The sequence below is a fragment of the Ovis canadensis genome, chromosome 14, assembly GCF_042477335.2.
Source record: "Ovis canadensis isolate MfBH-ARS-UI-01 breed Bighorn chromosome 14, ARS-UI_OviCan_v2, whole genome shotgun sequence".
Lineage (NCBI taxonomy): Eukaryota > Metazoa > Chordata > Mammalia > Artiodactyla > Bovidae > Ovis > Ovis canadensis.
In genome coordinates, this window is record NC_091258.1 from 35,140,175 (window position 1) to 35,164,759 (window position 24,585).

The 24,585-nt window shown below is 36.7% G+C and overlaps 1 protein-coding gene across 2 annotated transcripts in view; it reads right to left on the reverse strand.

Moving 5' to 3' along the window:
- RPGRIP1L (RPGRIP1 like) overlaps positions 1-24,585 on the reverse strand; it is a 100,870-nt gene that overhangs the window by 41,632 nt on the left and 34,653 nt on the right. For both annotated transcript variants that reach the window (XM_069549853.1, XM_069549852.1), the window contains exons 11-17: positions 20,199-20,305; positions 19,918-19,968; positions 19,071-19,250; positions 18,408-18,525; positions 9,749-10,201; positions 5,644-5,795; positions 2,047-2,425 (exon numbers count right to left, since the gene is read on the reverse strand). In XM_069549853.1, the coding sequence (XP_069405954.1) occupies positions 2,047-2,425; positions 5,644-5,795; positions 9,749-10,201; positions 18,408-18,525; positions 19,071-19,250; positions 19,918-19,968; positions 20,199-20,305 (1,440 nt within the window). The remainder of the gene's footprint in view (positions 1-2,046; positions 2,426-5,643; positions 5,796-9,748; positions 10,202-18,407; positions 18,526-19,070; positions 19,251-19,917; positions 19,969-20,198; positions 20,306-24,585) is intronic.

Genomic DNA, 24,585 nt, shown 5'->3' on the forward strand with positions numbered 1-24,585 from the left:
TCAGGCTTAAAATGAAAACAAAAACTTAGCAGAGATATCAGTGGCTATAGCAAGGGAAACAAACCTACAGAACTGCTACAGGCCAAGTCACCAAACAAACAATAACAGCAACAGAAACCCTGTGGAGGGTTAGAATCTACAGTGTCCTAAATGCCTAAATTTAAACAACAGCAAAAAAAAAAAAAACAACAAAACAAAAACACATAAAATTCATGAGATACACAAAGAAACAGGAAGGAGAATGTGCTACATACACACATAGAATGTCACCCAGAGATGCTTTCTCGGGGCATCCGGATGTTAGACTTGGCAGACAAAGACCTAAAAACAGCTATTGTAAATACGTTCAAAGAGCCAAAAAAAAAAAAAAAAATCTTTAAAGAATTAAAGCAAAGTGTGATGACAATGAATTATAAAACAGAGAACATAATAGAGAGAGAGAAATGATAGGAGAACTAGCATATAGTATAAAATATGGAATATAGCTAATATTTTACAACTATAAATGGAGTATAACCCTTAAAAATGACAAATCACTATGTTGTATACTTGTAACATATTATACATCAACCATATCTCAATAAAAACAGAGAGAACTGAAAAGGAGTTCTGGAGTTGAAAAGTATAATTACTGAAATGGAAAAATTCAATAGAGGGGTTTAGTAGGAGATATGAACTGGCAGAAGAGTCAATGAACTTGAAGACTAATCAATAGTGATTATCCAAGCTGAAAAGAAAAAATGAAGAAAAATGAACAAAGCCTCAGAGATTTGTAGGACACCATTAAACATATGAACATATGTGTAACAGGAACCTAAGAAGTGGAAGAAAGGGCAGAAAAAAATAACTGAAGAAATAAGGGCAGAAAACTCCCCAAATCTGACACCTAACAGTACTCTATACATAAAGAAGCTCAACAAATTATAAGTAGAAAAAGCACAAAGGGATCCGCAACTAAACATATCAGAGTGGAATTGTTGAACGCCCTCCCCACCCCCCACAAAAAAGAAAGAAAATCTTGAAAATTGTATTATGTATTAGGGAATCATAAAAAGATTACAGATGATTTCTCATTAGAAACAATGAATGCCAGAATCAACTGTCCAATATACTCGAAGTGCTTAAATAAACTAAACCTGACAATTAAGAATATGATATCCAGCAAGACTATCCTTCAGAAAATAAAAGCTACATATAAAGACATTGCCAGATAACAATGCTTAAGTGAATTCACTGCCAGTAGACCTGACTCACAAGACAAATTAGAAGAATTTCTTCAGGCTAATAGGAAGTTATACCAGATGGTAACTCATATCAATATGAAGAAACAGAGGTGAATAAAGGTAATTACATAGGTAATTAGAAAAAGTATAAATACGGTTTTCCCTCATTTCTTAACTGATTAAAAAAACAATTGCATAATTATAAAATTATTATCTTGAGGATTTATAATATATAAAGATAAAAAATACATGAAATAATAACACAAAAGATGGAGAGGAAATAGAGCTATTTGGAGTAAGAAATTGACACCAGACAGTAACGCAAACCCAAATGAAGATATAAATACCAGAGATGCTAAATACATAAGTTAATATAAAAGTCTCCTATAATTACATATATTCTCCCTTCTCTTATAGGCCATAAAGTTATATAAAGCAATAACTAACATTGTACTTTGGGGTTTATAACACATATAGGTATACCATGTATATACGTACATATATATACACACACATATATGACAACAGTATCACAAAGGAAGGGGGAGGGAATGGAATTATATTGGGGTAGATTTTTCTGAATTTCAGTGAAAGTTATTAGCATTAAGTTTAAGTGCATTGTGTCACGCTGAGGTGCATATTGTAATTCTTAGAATAACTATTAAGAAAATAACTACAAAAATACAATATTGTGGGTCCAAACTTTAAGATTATCTTAGAAGGCTAGAAAGATTAGTTACAAATAGAACATATCAATAACACTGAGGAATAATTTAGGTTTTTTTTTTTTAAACAATTTCATGGATTCAAGAAATAGGCTTACCTGAAATACATCTGTCATGTGCCAATGAAATCAGAGGCACATTGACTTTTCCTATGTAAATATTCTCCTGGGTATCACTATCATCAAATACATAAAAACTCAGAGACTCTGACTTAAGGTATCGATCCAAATCCATATTCATTGGCACTGGGAAACACATATGATCATCAAACTGTGGATCATTGCTACTGGGAATGATGGCTGTGTCATGGTCTGCAAAATCAAAAAACTTGTACACAACATATGGGTGTGGCTGAAGGTGGCTTGCTCGGGACTGCAGGTGGTTGCAACATCTTATTGTAATATGAAGTTCATTTAAGTTGCCATCTGTGGAATCAGTAGAACTGAGCTGAGCAGTTTTGGGTGCTTGATGACTTAACTGGAAAAACATACATATTTATATTACAGTAGTAATACAATGAAAAGTAAACAGCAGCTGCCAACCCCCAAACACAATAATTTTGTAAAAGGACCAAAAGACTGCAGATTTTCACTTCATAGTGAATTTCTCAGTAAAAGACTCTTGACACTTACTCAAAACCAATATTCTCTGGAACCTGTGTACAGATGCTGTTAGCAGCAACTATAAAAGAGTGAACATACATGTAGAGATTGCTGTTAAACAAAAATAAATAAAGCCAAGAAAATAGTCTGATGTTTTTTAATTCTATTTAATGCTTAACAAGTAAAGTGAGCAGATAGGTTCAAAGATAAATGTTCCCTAGTTTACAATTTTATTAAGAGCTAATCCTTCAACTATTCCAGTTATTCTGATCATATCTCATTCTTAAGTGAAACTAATGAACTTGATGGTACCCACTCAGACAGACAATTTCGTTATATTTGGGTTGGCCCTCATCCTGAACCAATGGGATTTGGGGATGCAGATACCTGAGGCTAAGCAACAAGGGAACAGAGTGAGAGATAAACTTTGGAGGGGTAAAATCTTGGATTGGAGGGACTTTTCAGAAGACAGATGAGCAAAGGGAGTTATCAGGCAGAGTTGGAAGCTACTCTATGGCCCTCTATGGAACTATTACTCAGGCAATTGGTGCACAAGTACTCTAGCGAACAACTGCCTTGACGAAATGCTAAGCCTTTCGTAGCCGATGTGATCTGGGACAACAATGCAGTGTTGCAGTGTCAGAGAACTCTCCACCTCCCATGCAGGGACCCCTCTTTCACTGTATTTTTGAATCTGGGTTGAACGTCTGGAACTTTTGATTCTAGAGAAGCTTATAAGAGAAAGAAAACAGAACTGAAGTCATAATCTCCTTAGTGGAGACATCTGGTGGTATGCTAAGTCACTTCAGTTGTGTCCGACTCTGTGCGACCCCATAGACGGTAGCCTACCAGGCTCCCCTGTCCCTGGGATTCTCCAGGCAAGAACACTGGTGTGGGTGGCCAGTTCCTTCTCCAGTGCATGAAAGTGAAAGGGAAGTGGCTCAGTCGGGTCTGACTCTTAGCGACCCCATGGACTGCAGCCTACCAGGCTCCTCCGCCCATGGGATTTTCCAGGCAAGAGTACTGGAGTGGGGTGCCAATCTGAGAAGGGAATCACAGTACTGCTTTCCCAGGGCTACTTTGCATCTGGCTATAGAGGGACTGAGTGGAATGATTTACAAAGTACCCCTTCTGCTTCTCCCCTCAACCCTACCCACAAAAGCTGAAGTTCCACCACTAAATGGCTCATTCAAATCATAAACTGGAAGTCTAAAACTCTTCAAATTACAAAAATTAATAAACCATGTGGTTTCACTATTTCTAATTCCCTTTTTCATAATGGCATTTCCCAAGGTGTGCTCTGAAGAACATTAATCCAGAAAGATGATCGCTGGGACATGGGTGCCAATCTTTAAGTTTGGGAATCAATGTTATATTATCATGGTTCTTTTAATTGAAAGCTATAAAAACTGATTTCACCAAGCAAATACAATGAAAAGAGACTTTAATATAAGAGCATGCATAGTCACTCAGTCATGTCTGATTCTTTTGCAACCCCATGGACTGTAGCCCGCCAGGCTCCTCTGTCCATGGAATTTTCCTGGGAAGAATACTGGAGTGCATTGCCATTTCCTTCTCCACGGGATCTTCTGGACCCAGGGACTGAATCCACATCTCTAACATCTGCTGCATGGGCAGGTGGCTTCTTTACCACTGCTCCACCTTGGAAGCCTTTAATATAAGGCTATAGGGCTATCTCACAGAACTGTGTAGCAGAAATGTGGTTGTGTCTTAGGAAGGGAATGGGACTGGAAAACTATAGGAATTTACTCTCCATCTAGTTCTTCATTTTTCTCTGTATGTTTACTCATTATTCTCTTTCTAGATACATTTTCTTTCCTTTGCAGTTTAACATGGTGGCAGATGGCTGCCCTTAGCTCCCAGCTTCCCACATTTCAGCCATGGAGAGTCTTACTTTCTCTTGATCTCAGAAAGCAGAATCTGATTGGCTCAGTTGGAGGCAGGCGGCTATTACTAAATTATTAATTATAATTGGGTGGAGTGGGAGAGAGCAGGATCATCAAATGTAAAGCTGGCCACTGGGGGCCCAGCCCCATGGATTGGAAGAGAGGGCAGTTCCAAGTGAAAAAAGAGAATTGTGCCTTGAATAGATATTCCAAAGTATTTCTACTATATTCTATCCCTTTGTTACTTAAGTGTATACTTCATGCTTCCTCTTGAGATTCGAGTTATACTCAAATCTCAAAAGAAGCCCTAAAGTCAAGGGTCTTATTTAACTTTGCTCAATTCAGTCTTTTCTGCATTTATTGGATCATGGAATTCTTCTGGAAATAAGACTGTTAAGACTTCATGAAACACAGTTTGGAAAATGCTACTCTGAGGAATTGCTTTTAAATCTCTAATTCTCAGTAAAAGAATATTCATTTTATATTCTACTTTGCATTTCAGAAACCTACAGGTTTCTGAAACAGCTCGGAAGAAGTTGGAAATGGTTGGAAAAAAAGAATAACTGAAACTCCAAGAACAGCTATTCATTTCCTTAACAGCAGAAACTGTAATGAAAGTTACAACTGATGTGTAATATTAGCATTGCAATTCTATTTTTCAAAAGTGTCCTGAACAGCACAAGGGAGTTCCTTTGGGGTGACAGATCAATTCTGTATCTTGATTGTGGTGGTGGATACATGATATATATACAAATGATAAAACTGCATTGAACTCTGCTTCTTCCTACATAAACATACACACACACACATACACAAATAACAGTGTACACGCATACACACATAAGTGCATGTAAAAACTTAGAAAATCTGAATAAAGTCTGTAGCCTAGTTAACAGTACTCGCCTAGTTAATAGTACTGTACCAATGTCAATTTTCTGGCTTTGATACTATACTATAGTTACATAAAATATTACAACTGGGAGAAGCAGGGTGAAAGCTACACGGGACCTCTGTACATTTTTGCTACTTCCTGTTAAGTCTATGATTATTTTGACATAAAAAATTAAAAAAAAAAAGCCACTTGATGGCTGTGAAAGAAAGTGATTTCAGTTTAAAGCATGGTAATATAAAGAAATACTATAAAATTTCCGTGTCATAAAAGGGTTGTAAAGTCAAACAAGCTTACCCATTGTATTTGCTCTGGCCCCTTAAAATTTGATGTTATGTATCCCAAAGCCTTTGCCCGTTCTCGATAAAGCCGAATCGCTTGATCCATGGGAACTCTTAATCGGAACCAGTATTCCACTGTGCCAAAATTGGAGATGTCTCCTTTAGTTCCTACAAACCGATACATAATTCACTGTTAAAGTGGCCCCATAAATCAAAATATATACCAGTAAAACAAACATCAATGGTATTAGGCATTAAAACTATAAATTTTATACTGAATAAAATAATATATGACTTGCACAGATGGTGTGTGACTGGCAAATAACAGAAAAAGAGAATAAATTACTTCTGCAAGTATGAGTTTCACTGTGTATTAAATATTATTAAAAAACTATGTTTGAGGTAGTCTAATTCACACTATTTCAATCCTTCTAACATGAAAAAAGATTTTTTTCTGATGCTATTTTTTTTTAAACAAGCTGCACTCAATGTAGTCTGATAGATACAATATGAAACCTCAAAACTATGAATGTGATATTCCACATTATAATTCAAATTTCAAGAAATCTTTGGCACCTTCCTAATTTTTCTACTGTACCATAAATACAGGGGAAAACACCATCAGTTCAGTTCAGTTCAGTCACTCAGTCATGTCTGACTCTTTGACCCCATGAATCGTAGCACGCCAGGCCTCCCTGTGCATCACCAACTCCCGGAGTTCACTCTGACTCACGTCCATTGAGTCTGTGATGCCATCCAGCCATCTCATCCTCGGTCGTCCCCTTCTCCTCCTGCCCCCAATCCCTCCCAGCATCAGTCTTTTCCAATGAGTCAACTCTTCACATGAGGTGGCCAAAGTACTGGAGTTTCAGCTTTAGCATCATTCCTTCCAAAGAAATCCCAGGGCTGATCTTCAGAACGGACTGGTTGGATCTCCTTGCAGTCCAAGGGACTCTCAAGAGTCTTCTCCAGCATCACAGTTCAAAAGCATCAATTCTTTGGCACTCTGCCTTCTTCACAGTCCAACTCTCACATCCATACATGACCACAGGAAAAACCATAGCCTTGACTAGACGGACCTTAGTCAGCAAAGTACGGTTGGTCATAACTTTTCTTCCAAGGAGTAAGCGTCTTTTAATTTCATGGCTGCAATCACCATCTGCAGTGGTTTTGGAGCCCAAAAAAATAAAGTCTGACACTGTTTCCACTGTTTCCCCATCTATTTCCCATGAAGTGATGGGACCGGATGCCATGATCTTCGTTTTCTGAATGTTGAGCTTTAAACTTTAAGCCAACTTTTTCACTCTCCACTTTCACTTTCATCAAGAGGCTTTTTAGTTCCTCTTCACTTTCTGCCAGAAGGGTGGTGTCATCTGCATATCTGAGGTTATTGATATTTCTCCCGGCAATCTTGATTCCAGCTTGTGTTTCTGCCAGTCCAGTGTTTCTCATGATGTACTCTGCATATAAGTTAAATAAGCAGGGTGACAATATACAGCCTTGACGTACTCCTTTTCCTATTTGGAACCAGTCTGTTGTTCCATGTCCAGTTCTAACTGTTGCTTCCTGACCTTCAGGGAGTCCCCATGAAACCCTTTTAATGTTTTAGAAGATACCATACTTTATTATGTGGTAGTTTGAGCATTCTTTGGCATTGCCTGTCTTTGGGACTGGAATGAAAACTGACCTTTTCCAGTCCTGTGGCCACTGCTGAGTTTTCTAAATTTGCTGGCATGTTGAGTGCAGCACTTTTACAGCATCATCTTTCAGGATTTGAATTAGCTCAGCTGGAATTCCATCACCCCCACTAGCTTTGTTCGTAGTGATGCTTTCTAAGGCCCACTTCACTTCACATTCCAACACCATACCTATTGCCAAATCTATACTGTACGTAATATACCCTTGCATGTCTGCCCTGCACATCTTCAGTCCTTCTCACAACTCTGTGGCTCTTTATCTCTCTTCCTCTGTGGCGACTCCCTCTATGGCTCCCAGGAGACTGGAGAGCTTCCTGCTTCCTTTGCAGGAATTGAGGACTATGTCCCCATTAGGGCACTGACTGCTTTGGCAACTGTCACTTCACCAGTTTACTTCTCTATGACACTAAGTTTTTGAGGGCAGGATTTTTTGAACCATGTGAATATATTATCTATGCAATCAATAAAATAAAACCCCTCCCTAGAACCTAAGTCACCTTCTTTCTTTCTTGAGAAGGCTTCTTTGGCCTCTAGGATCTCTTGGTTTATCTCTTGGTTATACTTGGTTTCTCTCTTGGTTTATACTCTTGGTTTATCTCCCTCTTCACCGGTGACTCCTTAGATGCCTTTTGGTGGCTCTTCCTCTTCCTCTTGAATGCTAAATTTTAGTTTCCCAATGCTCAATCTTTGGTCCCTTTCTCTTCTTTATGTACAGTTACTCTGTGAAATTATCTGGATCTAAGGCTTAAAATATATTCTGTATGCTAATGAATCCCACTTTTATATTTCTATCCTTGACCATCAGACTATTATACCAACTGCTCATGTGACATTTCCACTTGGCTGTCTAATAGGCAGGTCAATCTTGTTCACACACTATTCTTAAGTTTTCTTCCTCAAATCTGTTCCTCTCCCCAACCTATTTCAACAAATGGCTTCATCATTCTTCTAGCTGTTCACACCAAAATTCTTACCTTGCCTGTTTCTCTTGTTTCTCTACATTCAGCTGATGAACAAGTTTTTAAAGAAGAGTTAACCTACACTGAACATGACTATGTCTTATCACTACTTTCATTACCATTATCTTAATCCAAGCCACCATCCTCTTTCCACAGATTAATGCAATCACCTGAAAATGGTCTATTTCCCCTCTTGGCCTGTATAGACTATTCCTGCCACGGCACCCAGCATGGTTCTTCCAATATCTATGTGTGTTGGACTTCCCTGGTGGTGTGGTGGATAAGAATCCACCTGCCAATGCACAGGACATGGATTCGATCCCTGCTCTGGGAAGATTCCACATGCTGTGGAGCAACTAAGCCCAAGTATCATAACTATTGAGGCTGTGAGCTGCAACTACTGAGCCCGAGTGCTGTAATTACCGAAGCCTGTGAGCCTGTGCTCCACAGCAAGAAAAGCCGCCTGCAACTACAGAGTAGCCCCAACTTGCTGCAACTAGAGAAAGCCAGTGTGCAGCAATGAAGACCCAGCACAGCCAAACCAGCAAAACACACAAAAAAACTTACGTGTGATCTCGTAACTCACCTTCTCAAAACTATCCAATGACTTCCATCAGTCAGAGAAAAAAAAAGTCCAAACATGACCCACAAAGCTCTACAGCATGATCGGATCCCTGCCTACTGCTTTACCGTCATCTCTGCTCTAGTCACAGGCCTCCTTGATGTTCCTCCGATCGGTCGGGTTTGTTTTTCCCTCAGGCCTTTGTGCTTGCTGTTCCCTCTGCCTGAAACAATCTTCCCCTGGGTGCTGACAAGCGGCTTTCTTGTTAAAAAATGTTTCTAAAAGTATTTATTTGGCCGTGGGTCCTAGGTGCAGCACACACGCTCTCTAGTTGCCGTGAATGGGCTTAGCTGCCCCATGGCTGATACGGACCTTTATTCAGGTCTCTCTGTCAGTGTCATCCTGTAGGGAAGTCCTTATCTCAACAAGCAACCTTCCATCTCTCTCTTTAGCCTCTTGCTCCGATCATCTTTCATATCTAAGGATAGGTGTATAGTTTTACAGCCCATCTTCCCCTCTAGAAGGTAAGCTACAGGAGGGCAGAGGCTTCATCTGTCTTATTTATTACTGATCACAGTATTCCCAGTGCTCAGTAACAGTGATAATGATACGCTCTTTAAAAAATATTTGATCAACATACTATAATTAATGTTTAATCAAACAGATATCAACATGGTAAATAAACATTTGTACTAAGAAGCTTTAAAAAATTAACAGCCATTGTACTGACATTATCAATGACATTTAAGAGTACAATCAACAGTGGGCAGCTGAATCAGAGAACACTGTCCTTACCCTAAAGGCACCTTGAATCTGTGAGAGAAGATACTAATGTGAAATGCCTTATTAATATAGAAACCAATCAGGGATTCAAACAGCCAAAGTCTGTAAGACTGTACTCACCAACCAAACTTGCTGTGCAAAATATTCGACCACTTTTTTCTAGAATTTCATGGAATCTCAACTGACAAGCTGCGATTGTTTCATAATCTGTGCTGTAAGCTTGATGGACCTCAAGAGTGACAGTATTTTTCTGAATGTATTGTAAGAATAAGTCATTAACATGAACGAGGTATTGAGAAGTAAAGTTATATTCTGGGTGAAGGCCCCGTACTATGGGAGTTGTCTGTAGTTCAAAATCATAGAAAGCGTAGGTACAGAAGGTGACAGGCTCTTTATCCCCAGATGCCTGTAAAACTTCGGAAGAAAAGGTTACTTTGTTGATATGGATTTCAAATAGATTTTCCCCTCGTTCTAAGTGAATGGTTTCATCAAATTCATCAACTGAGTCATCCGGCATGATTTCTGGCTTAAATTTGTACTGCTTGGTGCCATAGGCAATATCCTTTAATTGGGCTGCAAGAGAAGACACACAATTTAGAGGTTTTAAGGTGTTGATATATAAAGATACAAAGATACATATGACGTGGTGGGAAATCTGAGGGCTCGCAATGTATAGTCCCAAGCAAATTCTACAGCTACACTGTTTTACTGTAACTGATACTGTGTTTTTAAAAAAATCTATCATTTATTTTGACATCATTTAGTTAAAAAATTACAACTTAAGTGGTAATACAGGATATACCAGGAAAAAGGAGAAAGAAAAAAAAAAAGGCCTTTGAATGAATAACTGAGGTAAATATTTAGATTCCACTTGCTCCTTTGGTTTGGCTCTATTATCTTCTCTCCTTTAAAATAAATTTCTCTTCCCACTACCTTCTTGTCAGTTTATCCAAATATATATTTTTCTACTTTTGGGGATGATGGATATGTTTATTATCTTGATTATGGCGATAGTTTCACAGGTGTATATATATATATGCCAAACTCCCAAATTGTGCACTTTAAATATGTGCAATTTAAAGTATGTTCATCCAAAGAAATAAACATTTTTAAAAGTTGTGGTATGGTCAGAAATTTAAATATTGATTAGAAATTTTATGATAGTAAATAATTATTGTTCATTTTTAGGTATAAATTGTTATTTTTTAAGACCTCTGTTAGATGTATCCTGAAATATTTATTGATGAAATGATATGGTATCTGAGATTTGTTTCAAAAGGATATGGGTAAGATGGAAGGGAGTTGGGGATACAGATGAAAAAAGACTGGCTATGAATTGATTGGCTATGTGATAAGTACATCAGAGTTTATCATATAATTATTTCCACTCATATATGTTTGAACTTTCCCATAAAGAATTAAATTTTTTAAAATAATAAAAGCATTATTCTGGGAAAAAAAGTATGTTCATTATAATTCTATAAAGTTGCTCTTAAAAAATATATATATCTTTCTAGATTAGAACATTCCCTCACATCATATACAAAAATAAACTCAAAATGGTTTAAAGATATAAGTGTAAAACCCGAAACCATGAAACTCCCAGAAGAGAACACAGGCAGAACATTCTTTGACATAAGTTATAGCAATATGTCTTCTGGATCTGCCTCCTGAGGCAAAAGAAATAAAAGCAAAACTAAATAAACTGGATCTAATTAAACTTAAAAGCTTTTGGACAGTAAAGGAAACTACTGACAAAACAAAAAGATAATCTACTGAATGCAGGAAAATATTTACAAATGATGTGATCTACAATGGGCTAACACCTCAAATACATAATATGAAAAAATGAAACCCAATATGAAAAAAACTCAAAAAACTTCATTAAAAATGGCAGAAGACCTGAATAGATAATTCACCAAAGAAGACATACAGATGGCTGACAGGCACATGAAAAGATACTCAACATTGCCAATTATTAGAGAAATGCAAGTGAAAACCACAATGGGATATCACCTCACACCTGTCAGAATGGCTATGAAAAAGTGTACAAATAACAAATGCTGGTGAGGGTGTGGAGAAAAGGGAACACTTGTATGCTGTCGGTGGGAATATAAACTAGTACAGCCACTATGGTAAGGAGTGTGGAAGTTCCTCAAAAAACTAAATAAAAACTACCATATAATCCAGCAATTCCATTCCTGGATACATATCCAGAAAAAACAAAAACACTATTGAAAAAGATAATACATGCACCCCAATGTTCATGTTGTTGTTCAGTTGCTAAGTTGTGTCTGACTCCTTGCAACCCCATGGACTGTAGCACGCCAGGCTTCCCTGTCCTTCACTATCTCCCTGAGTTTGCTCAAATTCATGTCCACTGAGTTGGTAATGCTATCTAACCATCTCATCCCCTGCTGTCCCCTTCTCCTTCTGTCTTCAATCTTTCCCAGCACAAGGGATGAGGGTTTTTTCCAGTGAGTTGGCTCTTTCCATCAGGTGGCCAAAGTAGTGAAGCTTCAGCATCAGTCCTTCCAATGAATATTCATGGTTAATTTCCTTTCTGATTGACTGGTTTGAGCTCCTTGCAGTCCAAGGGACTGTCAAGAGTCTTCTCCAACATCACCATTTGAAAGCATCGACTTTTTTTTTTTTAATTTATTTTTTTTTAGCATCGACTTTTTGATGCTCAGTCTTCTTTATGGTCCAAATCTCATCTCACATTCATACATGACTACTGGAAAAACCATAGCTTTGACTATACAGACCTTTGTTGGCAAAGTGATGTCTCTGCTTTTTAATACACTTTCTAGGTTTGTCATAGCTTTCCTTCCGAGGAGCAAGTGTCTTAATTTCATGGCTGTAGTCACAGTGATTTTGGAGCCCAAGAAAGTAAGATCTATCACTGCTTCCACTTTTCTCCTTTCTATCTACCACCATGAAGTGATAGGATCAGATGCCATGATCTTAGTTTTTCTGGATGTTGAGTTTTAAGCCAGCTTTTTCACTCTCCTCTTTTACCCTCATCAAGAGGCTCTTTAGCTCCTCTTTTCTTTCTGCCATTAGAATGTTATCATCTTCTTAACTGAGGTTGTTGATATTGCTCCTGACAATCTTGATTCTAGCTTGTGATTCATCCAGCCTGGCATTTCACATGATGTACTCTGTATATATGGACTTCCCTGGTGGCTCAGATGGTAAAGTGTCTGTCTACAATGTGAGAGACCTGGGTTCGATCCCTGGGTTGGGAAGATTCCCTGGAGAAGGAAATGGCAACCCACTCCAGTACTCTTGCCTTGAAAATCCCATGGACAGAGGAGCTTGGTGCAGGCTACTATCCATGGGGTCGCAAAGAGTCAGGCACGACTGAGCGACTTCACTTTCCTTTTCACTTTCACTCTGTATATAAGTTAAATAAGCAGGGTAACAATATACAGCCTTGCTGTACTCCTTTTCCAATTTTGAACCAGTCTGTTGTTCCATGTCCAGTTCTAATTGTAGCTTCTTGACTTGCAAACAGGTTTTTCAGGAGGCAGGTAAGGTGGTCAGGTATTCCCATCTCTTTAAGAATTTTCCACAGTTTGTTGTGATCCACAAAAAGGCTTTAGCATAGTCAAAGAAGCAGAAGTAGATGGTCTTTTGGAATTCCTTTGTTTTCTTTGTGATTCAATGAATGTTCATAGTAGCACTATTTACAACAAGCAAGACCTGGAGGCACCTAAGTGCCCATCAACAGATGAACAAAGAAGATGTGGTATATATATGTATACACCCACACACACATATATATAATACACACACACACACACACACACACACACACACACATAATGGAATATTACTCAGCCATAGAAAGAATGAAATTCTGATATTTGCAGCAATGTGGATGGACCTAGAGAATATTATACTTAGTGAAATAAATCAGAGAAAGACAAATAATATATGATATCACTTATACATGGAACTTAAAAATGATACAAATTAATATATATGTAAAGCAGAAGCAGACTTCACAGATATAGGAAAAAGCTTGTGGTTACCAAAGGGGAGAAGGAAGTGGAGGGACAAACTAGGGAGTATGGGATTAACAGATACAGACTACTATGTATAAAATAGATAAGCAACAAGGGTATATTGTATAGCACAGTGAGTTATAGCCATTATCTCGTAATATCTTATAATGAAGTATGATCTACAAAAACACTGAATCGTTGTGCGGTACATCTGAAACTAATATATTGCAAATCAACTATATTTCAATAAAAAAAAATGCAAAAGATATGTCTCTTTCTAAATACATGTTTTCCTCTAGGTTACATCCAAACTTCTAAAAAGAGTACTAAAAGAGTACTAAAAAGAGACACTACTTGTGTCTCCTATTCCTCATGCAACAGACACTCTTCCATCTCTTGTGAAAAGCACCTGCTTTACTTTTCTTGTGAAACTAGTCCAGAAAAAGTCACCAATAACCAACTGATTTCTAGAGTGAATGGACTTTGGTCCTGTGTTACTTTGGGATTGGAATGAAAACTGACCTTTTCCAGCCCTGTGGCCACTGCTGAGTTACTTGATTTCCTTGCTTAATTGACAATGAAGACCACATCCTCTTCTGTGAACTTTTGTGGGATTCCATGTCGTCATCTGCCCTGCTTCTCCTCCTACCACTCTTATTCTTTAAGGGTTTCTCTGCTAGTTTGCTTGGAGAAGGTAATGGCACCGCACTCCAGTACTCTTGCCTGGAAAATCCCACAGACGGAAGAGCCTGTGGGCTGTAGTCCATGGGGTTGCTAAGAGTCGGGCATGATTGAGCGACTTCACTTTCACTTTCATGCATTGGAGAAGGAAATGGCAACTCACCCCAGTGTTCGTACCTGGAGAATCCCAGGGACGGGGGAGCCTGGTGGGCTGCTGTCTATGGGGTCGCACAGAGTCGGACACGACTGAAGCGACTTGGCGGTGGCAGCAGCAGCTGCTGCTGGTTTGCTAGGCTTCTGTTTTTATTCATTTTTTAGTCTATGTTTCATGAGTAATTGTATCCCTGTTTATTTTTTAATTAATTAAATTGAAATATAGTTGACTTACAATCTTGTGCTAATTTCTGCTGTATAGCAAAGTGACTCAGGTAAACACATATATACATTCCTTTTCTCTACAGTTTATCCCAGGAGACTGGATACAGTTCCTTGTGCTATACAGCAGGACCTCGTTGGTTTTCCACTCTAAATGTAATAGTTTGCATCTACGAACCCCAACCTCTTGGTCCACCATTCTCCCCCCTTCCCTCCCCCTTGGCCACCGCAAGTCTATTCTCTACGTCTGTGATTCTGTTTCTGTTTTGTAGATAGGTTTGTTTGTGTCACATATAAGATTTTAGATTTCACATATAAGTGACACTGCATGGTGTTTGTCTTTCTCTTTCTGACTTAGTTCACTTAGTATGATAATCTCTAGCTGTATCCAGGATGCTGCGAAAGGCATTCTTTTGTCCATGTATGACTGGGCAGTACACCATGGTATCTATGCACCACATCTTCTCTACCTGCTCCTCTGCTGATGGACATTTAGGTGGTTTCCATGGCTTGGCTACTGTGAACAGTAATACTGTGAGCATAGGGGGTGCATGTATCTTTTTGAATCATAATTTAGTCTGTGTTTATGCCCAGGCGTGGGACTGCTGGATCATATGGTGATTCTGTTTTTAGTTTCCTGAGGAACCTTCATACTGTTTTCCATAGTGGATGCACCAACTTTTCCCACCAATAGTGTGGGAGGATTCCTTTTTCTCTACACCCTCTCCAATATTTGTTATTTGTAGACTTAAAAAAATTTTTTTATTTATCTGGCTGCATGAGGTCTTAGTTGTGGCATGCAGATCTTCAGCTGCAGCATGTGGGATCTAGTTCCTTGACCAGGGATTGAATTTGAGCCCCCTGCATTGGGAGCACAGAGTCTTAACCACTGGACCAGGGAAGCCCTGTTGTTTGTAGACTTTCAGATGATGGCTCTTTTGACTGGTGTGAGGTGGTATCTCATTGTAGTTTTTATTTGCATCTCTCTACTAATTAGTAATCCCATCCCCTTTTATAACTTGTTACTATCAATATACTGAAGACTCAATTTTTTAATTGAGATTTTTTTTCCTAAATAGCAGACTCACACATTAAGTGGCTTGCTGAGCCCTCTGTCTAGATACTCTCTAGGCACATCAAACTTGATACACTGAAAGGAGAATGACTCATTATATTCTCTTCTAGGTATTTCTGGACTTTGAATTCCAAGTGAATGTTGTTAGCCTACATCCAGGTGCCTAAGCTGGATACCATGGAGTCACCCTAGGTTGCTCTTTGTCTTTGGGCTCCCCACATCTGTAGGGTCACTGCTATTCAAAAATATTCCTTAAGTCTTTAGCAAATCTGTCCCTATCTTCTCCATCTCCATTGATGCTACCTTACTTACACCCAGAGTGCTTATTACCTAGATTATTAATGGAGCCCAACCTCTTCATTCCTTCAAATTTTACTCATTCTTCCCAATACCTATAGCATAGTCTCCAAAATGTGGTCTCCAAATACCTATAGCATAGTCTCCAAAATCCTACCCGAAGATTCCTTGGTGCTTCTCTGGGTTAGTAAGGTTCAAACTCATTCAGGTGGCAAACACGGCCTTCAGCATTTGGTTCTTTCCAGTTTTATCTCCAGGTTTTCCTCCTTTACCAATCCTGAGTTCCAAACTGATGAAATCATATGCAGTTTCTCAAATCAATGGTGGTGCTTCACATTTAGGGCATTTTTACCTGCCTCATCTACTGCCTGGAACGCCTTTCACTGCTTTTACTAGTGGTGAATTCTGTCATTAGTAAAGACTCCCACTGTGTAGAGTCATCCCTGAATCTTCAGATATAAACAGGCATTCTCTCCTTAATGTTTCCTAGGTAGCTTTTTCATTTTCCTAACTTCACACTCCTCACAGTAAAGTGTGTCTACTTACTTGTTGACATCTTGCTAGTTTGAGCTTTCTTCCTATTTGTATTCTCATTGCCTAGCACTTTGGATATGTTAGGAACATGAGCGTGTTTATGGAATTAATCAATGAATTTAGGAAGCAAAATATATTGCTAAAGACTTAGTGACACTTGAAAGGAATGAAAATCTCAAACTATATGACCTTCCTGTTATTCATGAAAATTTCATTAAGCAAATTTTTATTGAGTACTACTTGAAATAAAAGGTACACATGCTCTTTGACTTTCAGAAACCCTGTTCAGTCAGATAGATTATTTATTGAATTCTTCTACTTAGAGCAGTGGTTCCCAGAGAGTGGTCTGGGAACCCTTGAGGGTTCCTGAGGCTGTTCTGGAGGTCTGTGAGGTTAAAACTATTTTTAAAATAATGCTAAGATGTTATTTGCCTTTCTCATTCTTATTCTCTTACAAATATATAATAGGGTTTCCCAGAATCTACAGGATGTGTGATATCATAACCGATTGACTGCAGAAGCAGATATAAAAACCCAGCTGTTTTCTATTAAGACAGACACTAAAAAGACTTGCAAAAATGTTAAACAATTTAAAAAGTTTAAAACGGTGTCACTCGTCTCACTGTTTTCTTGATATGAAAAATGCAGCTTTTAAACAATAAATACTGTAATTTATGTTAAATATGTAATGGGTTTATTATTATTTTAGCATGACAAATATTTTTAAAATTCTCATTTTTAATTTCTAATATGATAAATATCTTAAGTATAACCCATATAAACTCATGCCTTTTGGATTCTCAGTGATCTTTAAGAGTGCAAAATTACTGTTGGCATAGATCACCGAGTTTTAGTGCTGCATGGCAGAGAACATGAAAGAGAGACGAAGTATTGATCACTGGAGAATTTATATACTGTAGTCATAGAGAATATGCAAAACTGCAATGGTGAAGAACACTTACATAATACAATCTCCAAACATATTTTTAAAGTACAGTTCAGTTCAGTTGTTCAGTTGTGTCCGACTGTTTGCAACCCCATGAACTGCAGCATGCCAGGCCTCCCTGTCCATCACCAACTCCCAGAGTCCACCCAAATCCATGTCCCTTGAGTATGTGTGAGCAAAAGTGGTAAGTGCTGAGGTAGTCTTTTTCAAAGTATAGTCTTACCCCTGTATCTGAATTGCTTGGACTTATTTCTAAATATACAGAATCACAGGCTCCAGGATCTCTAGGAGTAGGACCCAGGAAGCTACCTACGAAACAAGTTCCCCATGTTATTTTCTTACTTGCTAAAGTCTACAAACCCCTGTGGGGGCATTTCAGGGAGAGGGGTGGCTAGGAGTAATGGGAGCCAGCTTCCCGACACAGGCATGCACTGAGTTAGATTTCAAAGTGGGGAAGGGTTATATTTTGGAGTCAGAGAAGAAAGGAGGTTCAGGTGGAGCAGACAAAGGTGTGGTGGTGGGCCAGTGAGATGAATCTGACCAAGAGCAAACAGCAGACTTGTTTGGCTGAGAGGCCTGAGAAATTAGAAATGAGGTGCTTAAATTTAGTCTGTGGTACTTTATGAAGTACGCTGAAATCTTGCCTGTGACACCAAATTAAAAAAGCAGTAGGGAATTCTTGAGTAGAGAAGTATCAGATAAAATCAGCCTTTCTGGTAAATTACTATTATCGTTAATAAATTGGGGGGAAAAAAAAGAGCAAAAAGAAATTGTGAGTGTACACTTGGATGACATTTTCAACTGTTGTAAAAATCCATTTCTCTAGTTACCATGGACAAAGAACTGTGCACATTGTACCTTCTAGTTTCTGGATGCGTGCAGCCCGGATATCAAGAAGATGAACATACTGTTCCACTTTAAGTTCATAATCTTGCTGCAGATTTTCCATCTTCTGGGTCACTGCCTCAACTTCCATCTAAATAAAATACAGATAACAAGCTTCATTACTTAGGGTCTGTTCCATTAAAAAAATTTTTTTAAAGCAACTATGATTCAAGCAGTTTTTAGATTCCGGGGATACTAGGAGCTATAAACCATTGTTTCCTGATTTCAAAGAGCTTACAGTTTAGAAAATTATGCTTGACGATGTTCATTAATCAGGAGTGAAATCCACACAACTCTGGATTCCTTTTAAGGAGTGATATTCCCATTAGTTAAAAGCTAATATAAACATGGCTGTGGCAGGACCTCAGGAGAAACTATAACTCAGCTGCAAAGTGTGCTAACACTAGTAAAGGGGGAATTCATCGCCACAGTTCGCTCTCTAAAACCAAGGACTTAGAATTATTTGTTTTAGAACTCTTTAGTCTAAGTATCCAGTTACAAGGCTAAATTCCCAGCACGTGGTAACACATGACAATAGATTATAATAGACGATAGTAGATGATACTGCTTTAAAATTCAAATCATCAGTAGAATATTATAGGAACCCTATCTTCTGGATTTAGTGCATTACAGTACCTGATAATCTTTATTAATTTTATGTTGCATAATTAACATGTTTCTTGTCTTTTCAAGTTCTTGCACTGTTTCTGCATGAGTTGCTTGCAGCTCTTTCATGGACCGTTCTAGATCTTTATTAATTTTACTGTCTACTTTTTCTAAAAATGAAAGGTCTCCATTTTTTTGTGATTTTTGAGCCTAAAACAAAAACATGTTTTATTACCAAAACAAGAGTTTCTAAAATGTAATTGTGAATTAACACAGATATAGCAAGAAATCATTAACTGAAAACAGATAGATTTTCATTTTCCATTAGGAACAAAGCAGTCCTGATATAGAATACAATATTTGGATAGATTTTTGGAACAATTACAGAGAAACAGAAAAAGTTTATTACTCCAGGATGCAAAAAAAAAAAAAAAAAATCAAGTACATTTATTTCTATTTCTTCATGTGATTAAAATCTACACTGTGATGACTGAAAAGAAATGTATTTTCTTGTGTCTTCTTATAAATATCAGAATATTCTAGAACTGGAAAATATCTTCTGGTGACATGTATAATTCAATATTTTACTTAAGATAATAGGGTGCACCAAGGTCTCACAGGACAGAAAATTGTTGATTAGTTTTATAGCGGGGCACATAAAAGTGAAATGTTTGTTACAGTTGGAGAAAGTGCTTTAAACATGAGTTTTTGAGGTCTATTTTAATGTGATTTTGATGTCATTATGAAATATATATATGCTATAACTAAATGTCACCTGACCACTTTCCTGAATAATTCATTCTGCAGATAAGGGTCATCATTATGCTGAAACACTTATATGTAGACATGAAATTCATGGTGAAGTTTAGAAAGTTACCTTTATAAGCAGGAGAGCTTCACTCAATTCATCAGCATTAATATCACTCTCCTGCAAAAGACAGAGTAAGTAAAAGCTCACAATGAGATATGAGTAGAAAGTACAAGAGATATTCCAACTACGCAGAGTACCTTCATGGAACATAAGCTGCAAGATACCATGGATTAATAAACTAAGTGGTATATTTGTATTCTGTTGTTTTGTGGTACAGTGTTTTCTTGACGTATAAAGCAGTTAGATAAAAATTTGGAGTTCATTTCCTAAATAAGAAAATGGTTCACCTGGTCGTAAAACTTCATGTGGTTTTTAAGTTCATCAAGTTGTTGCTTTTGTTCCAGGTACTGTAACTGGAGTTGTCTATTTTCTTGACTGATTTTCTCATTTTGGTCTTAAAAATAAAGTCAACACAATTAGAAAGTTAAGTGAGAAAGAGGTAGAAGACACATTTTAACTTAATTTGTGATACATACCCAGCTTGAGCTAGTATTGTTCTGGCCAGAGAGGAAATTAAGCTAGCACCTTAGACAAAGGCAGCAGGGGAGTGAGGAAGAAACGCACACTATCATGTGTCCACCATATGATTCACTGGCTTATCAGAAACTTAAGACTGAGGGTCACAGTATTAATATAAGGAAATTGTGCCTCCGGGACTTCAAAGGAACATACTATCTAAAATACCTAAGAAAATATGTTTCTAAATCTATGACTTTTACTTACTTATTAAGGGTCCTGAAAGGCATGCAAAAAAAAAAAATTGTGTCTTTTTGTGTTTTTAAAATCGACTTTCTTGAGTTAGCTTTTCCCCATTTAACATAAGGTATTTTTAAATTAAAACAAGATAATTTTTCTGGTAATAATTTGGATCCATAATTATCATCAACCCCATTTTTTAATAACTCTGTTAAGGTGTGAGAAATGGATTCTCAACCAGTGCATGGTAGTATCAATAACAAATCATGGGCATTCTTTATTTATTGAGTTCATGCTATTAATTAGAACATGGACTCGGAGCTATCATTATGGGATGGAGATAGGTTACCCTTGCCTATGTGCTCATTCACCAGGACCCACAAGCTGAGGGTATAGGGAAGAGCTACAGAAGACAGCAAATCCATAGAGAGTCGAAATTTTTACTCTTTGCCTTAAATATGCTTAACTTAAAAAAAAGCATAATGGCTAGCTAACAAATCTATCCTTCAGTCCTATGTTCTTAAGTGTATTCTTCACTAGAGATCGTTGTGGTGGTCAAGTATTCTCCTTTGTTGTCTCGCTGTGGACTGACTCTAAACCATGTCATTCAAAGTGTCTCTACTAATTTCATCCTGCTCACAGAGATTTATGGTTATCATAAATCCTCAACTCAAGTTGTACATTTTTGTTTCCTTTTCTTAAAAAAAAAAGGGAAATCAACATATTTGCCAAGAATTTCTTACATGAATACGTTTGCACACTGATTGCACTTTATACAAAAATGTTTGACTTTCATAAAGCTTTGTGTTCCAAAGACATAAATGCTACATATAAGTAAAAACTGTAAATCACACAGTTAAGAAATGGATTAAATTAGAAATTTTTAATATGACATATTTCTGGCAAATTAAGAAGTAAGAAAAGTTACCCTAGGGTATGTAAAACCATTTAAATATCAAATATGTAAATATTTTTCTTATTGATGAAAGGTTTAAAAGGTTATCCTAGAGTATAAACTGCTACTATTCGGTGAACTTTATGAAAGAATTTTCCAACGTGAACAATACTTGAAAAATTTTAAGGTAAAGCTCAAATATTTATCTGCAAACTAAAAATTAGGATTAATAATAAATGTGAGTTATTATGAGATCAATTTATTTTTTTGGTTAGAGAGTAAAACAATAATGTGAAACCCTTTATTTGATGTTGATTAGGTTAAAACAAAATCCAGATTAGGTAACAAAAAGAAGGTAAATGTAGTGAGAAAGATGTAAAACCAAGGTCCTAGGGATACTGTAATTTCCTTCTCTGGCCAGTGAAACTTTTAGGGGTTCTGAGGGGGACCTAAAGTGTAAGGACATGACTGCTCCATCCGGACTGCTCCATCCAGATGCAGTGTCCACTACTTCTATGCTCTAGTTTTTCTGGTCTCAACTTTTCAGAGCAGGGTGTACGTTACTGCTGTAAATAAACTTATTCAAATGTTCCTTCCTTTACTGACTTTTGTTTCAACAACCATGTCCCCACTTCACCGGTTATTTTTAAAACCAAGGCTTTATTAGTGTGAAAATAATTTATTAATGGGAGAAGGTATTACTGAATAACAATAACTTTCTCTCTGCAGAATTTTATGTTGAATTATCTACTAAATTTTTCCTTTCTTAAACTGTTTATTGGGGGATATAACTCCTGGAACTTTAAAAGTATGGAGACGTTATAGTTCAAAGAGGAAATAGACTTGCTGAATTATAATAAGAAAAATCAAAGCACTCTGTACAAGATGAAAAATAACCTCCTTACCTTATGATTTGACAAAAAGCTGGTTAAACTAAACAGCATTTTATTCAAATGAGATAACATTTCACTCTTTTAAAATTATGTTCTTCGAGCACACCATTAATAAGCAGAGTGCAGAGAACAATTCAACTAAACAATTTTCAGAGCTCCTTTGTGCTAATATCTTCAGCTGTGATCAATATAACCATATGTATTATGCTGAATTATGCATTTCAGCTAAAGATAGAAAGGAACTTTCAAAAGCAGGCCCTTAAACACATGCAGTTAATTTAAGCATTAACCAAATGCAAACTGCATTTACATATCCTTCCCCCACATATTCACACAATCTGAAACTAATTTGTACCTTGAATAAAGAGGTGAGTATTCTCTAAAAATAATTTGCCAGTTAGATGAATGACTACAAGAAGCCAGGGAAACATCTTCTGGCAGAGAACACTTGATACACAAGAAAGTAAATGTGTGAAGAGACTTCTAAGTAAAACGAAACAATTTCAAAATCTGTAATACAAAAAGGAATTTTCTAAATATTAAAAGATTTCCTTAAATAGACAAATTCAATTTTTGGTTTAATACTTCCTGGAAAAAAATTGTTTAAAGGCTGTATTATTTTTCTTATAATCTATCTGAACATTTTCACAAAGAAACAAAAACTTGAAACTAGTAGAACTGTAGATTTCAGGTATTCAAACAAAAATAACTAAAATAACAGTTGTATTTAAAAAAAGATTTGGTTCTAGCAATTTTTCTTAAGTAAATAATTGGATAAATGTGTAAAGATCTGTGCAGAAAGATGTTCATGATACTTGAAAAAGCTGAAGCTATTTAAAAATTCATCAATAGACGGCTGTTAAACTCTGTGGCAGATTCTCACACTGGAAAACTATGACAGCCATTATGAATGATGTGGATTTATACATGTACTTTAAAAAAAGCACATTAAATTACATGTATACATATAGAAATAACTCTGGAAAGACATATATAAATAATAGTGATTATTTTGTGGGTTGTGGGATTGAGTGACTTTTAGAAGAAATTTTTTTGTTTATTGTACTCTTCTTTTTTAATAATGCACATGAGTTATTTTCATTATTTAAAAAATCTGAACAGACTTAAGAACCAGTAAAAAAAAAAAAGATAAGGAATGCACTAGTTGCATTAAAATAACTTAGCAATTGTTGTTTTAAGAATTTATAAGAACCCCCAGAATTAATCCAACAGCAATAAATAGGTTTTCTTAACAACAAAAAAAAAAGACCACTAAGATTCTATCCTCTTAAGAGTTTCTTTCCAGAGAACAATGTAAATGTGAAAAGATGAGAGTTTGGAAATTTTGATATCTAGGGAAGAACAGAAAGCAAAGGAGAAAGGTTTATTTCATTTCTCTTTCCTTTAGAACGAAAAGAGAGGAAATATAGAGAATTTCTACTTTGGTGGAAGACTTTAATGAGCAACTACTAAACAAAGCACTCTGTTAGGTATAAAATGCTACATATTAAAGTCAGGAACTATATATCTTTGACGTAGAAACTTTAAAATATCCACCCAGTCAGAAATCATGTCACCATTTTATTCTACTCACAATCTTCTAGAAAAAAATTCAGAAACCATTTGCCATCAAATTTGACCACTTGGTAAATATAAATACTGCATATGTATTTCATTGAGATTAAGACCCCATTGATTACAAGATGTGCTCCAATTTCAGACTTCTTAAAATGCTAAAATAAAAAAATCAGATCATAATTTTAAAAAGTTATCACCTTTTTAGTGATGCTAAAAAGATGCTTCCCAAATTCGGAGATATTAAAATGGGAAAAAAATTTTTCTTAGAGTTAACAAAATATGGCAGCGTGATCTAAATCAATATAGAGAATACTGCCTAGATATGTAATTGTTTTTTTTTAACTGAGTCTGTATTAAACATTTAAATGTTCTCATGCAACTGAATTGCAAATGTTCAAAAGGAACAACCTTAATCAGTGGGTTTATCTAGCAGATGAGCAAACACATACAACACTTGGAGCAAATAATTCACTTTCCTGGTTGTGCATTTGTGAGTATACGTGTGTATAAGATAGTAGAGCAGACATCTACTTTAGTTATAAATTATTTTACTCTATGAGACAAGAAGGGTGAGATCTGGGACTCATAAAGTGTAACTTATTAATGATTATT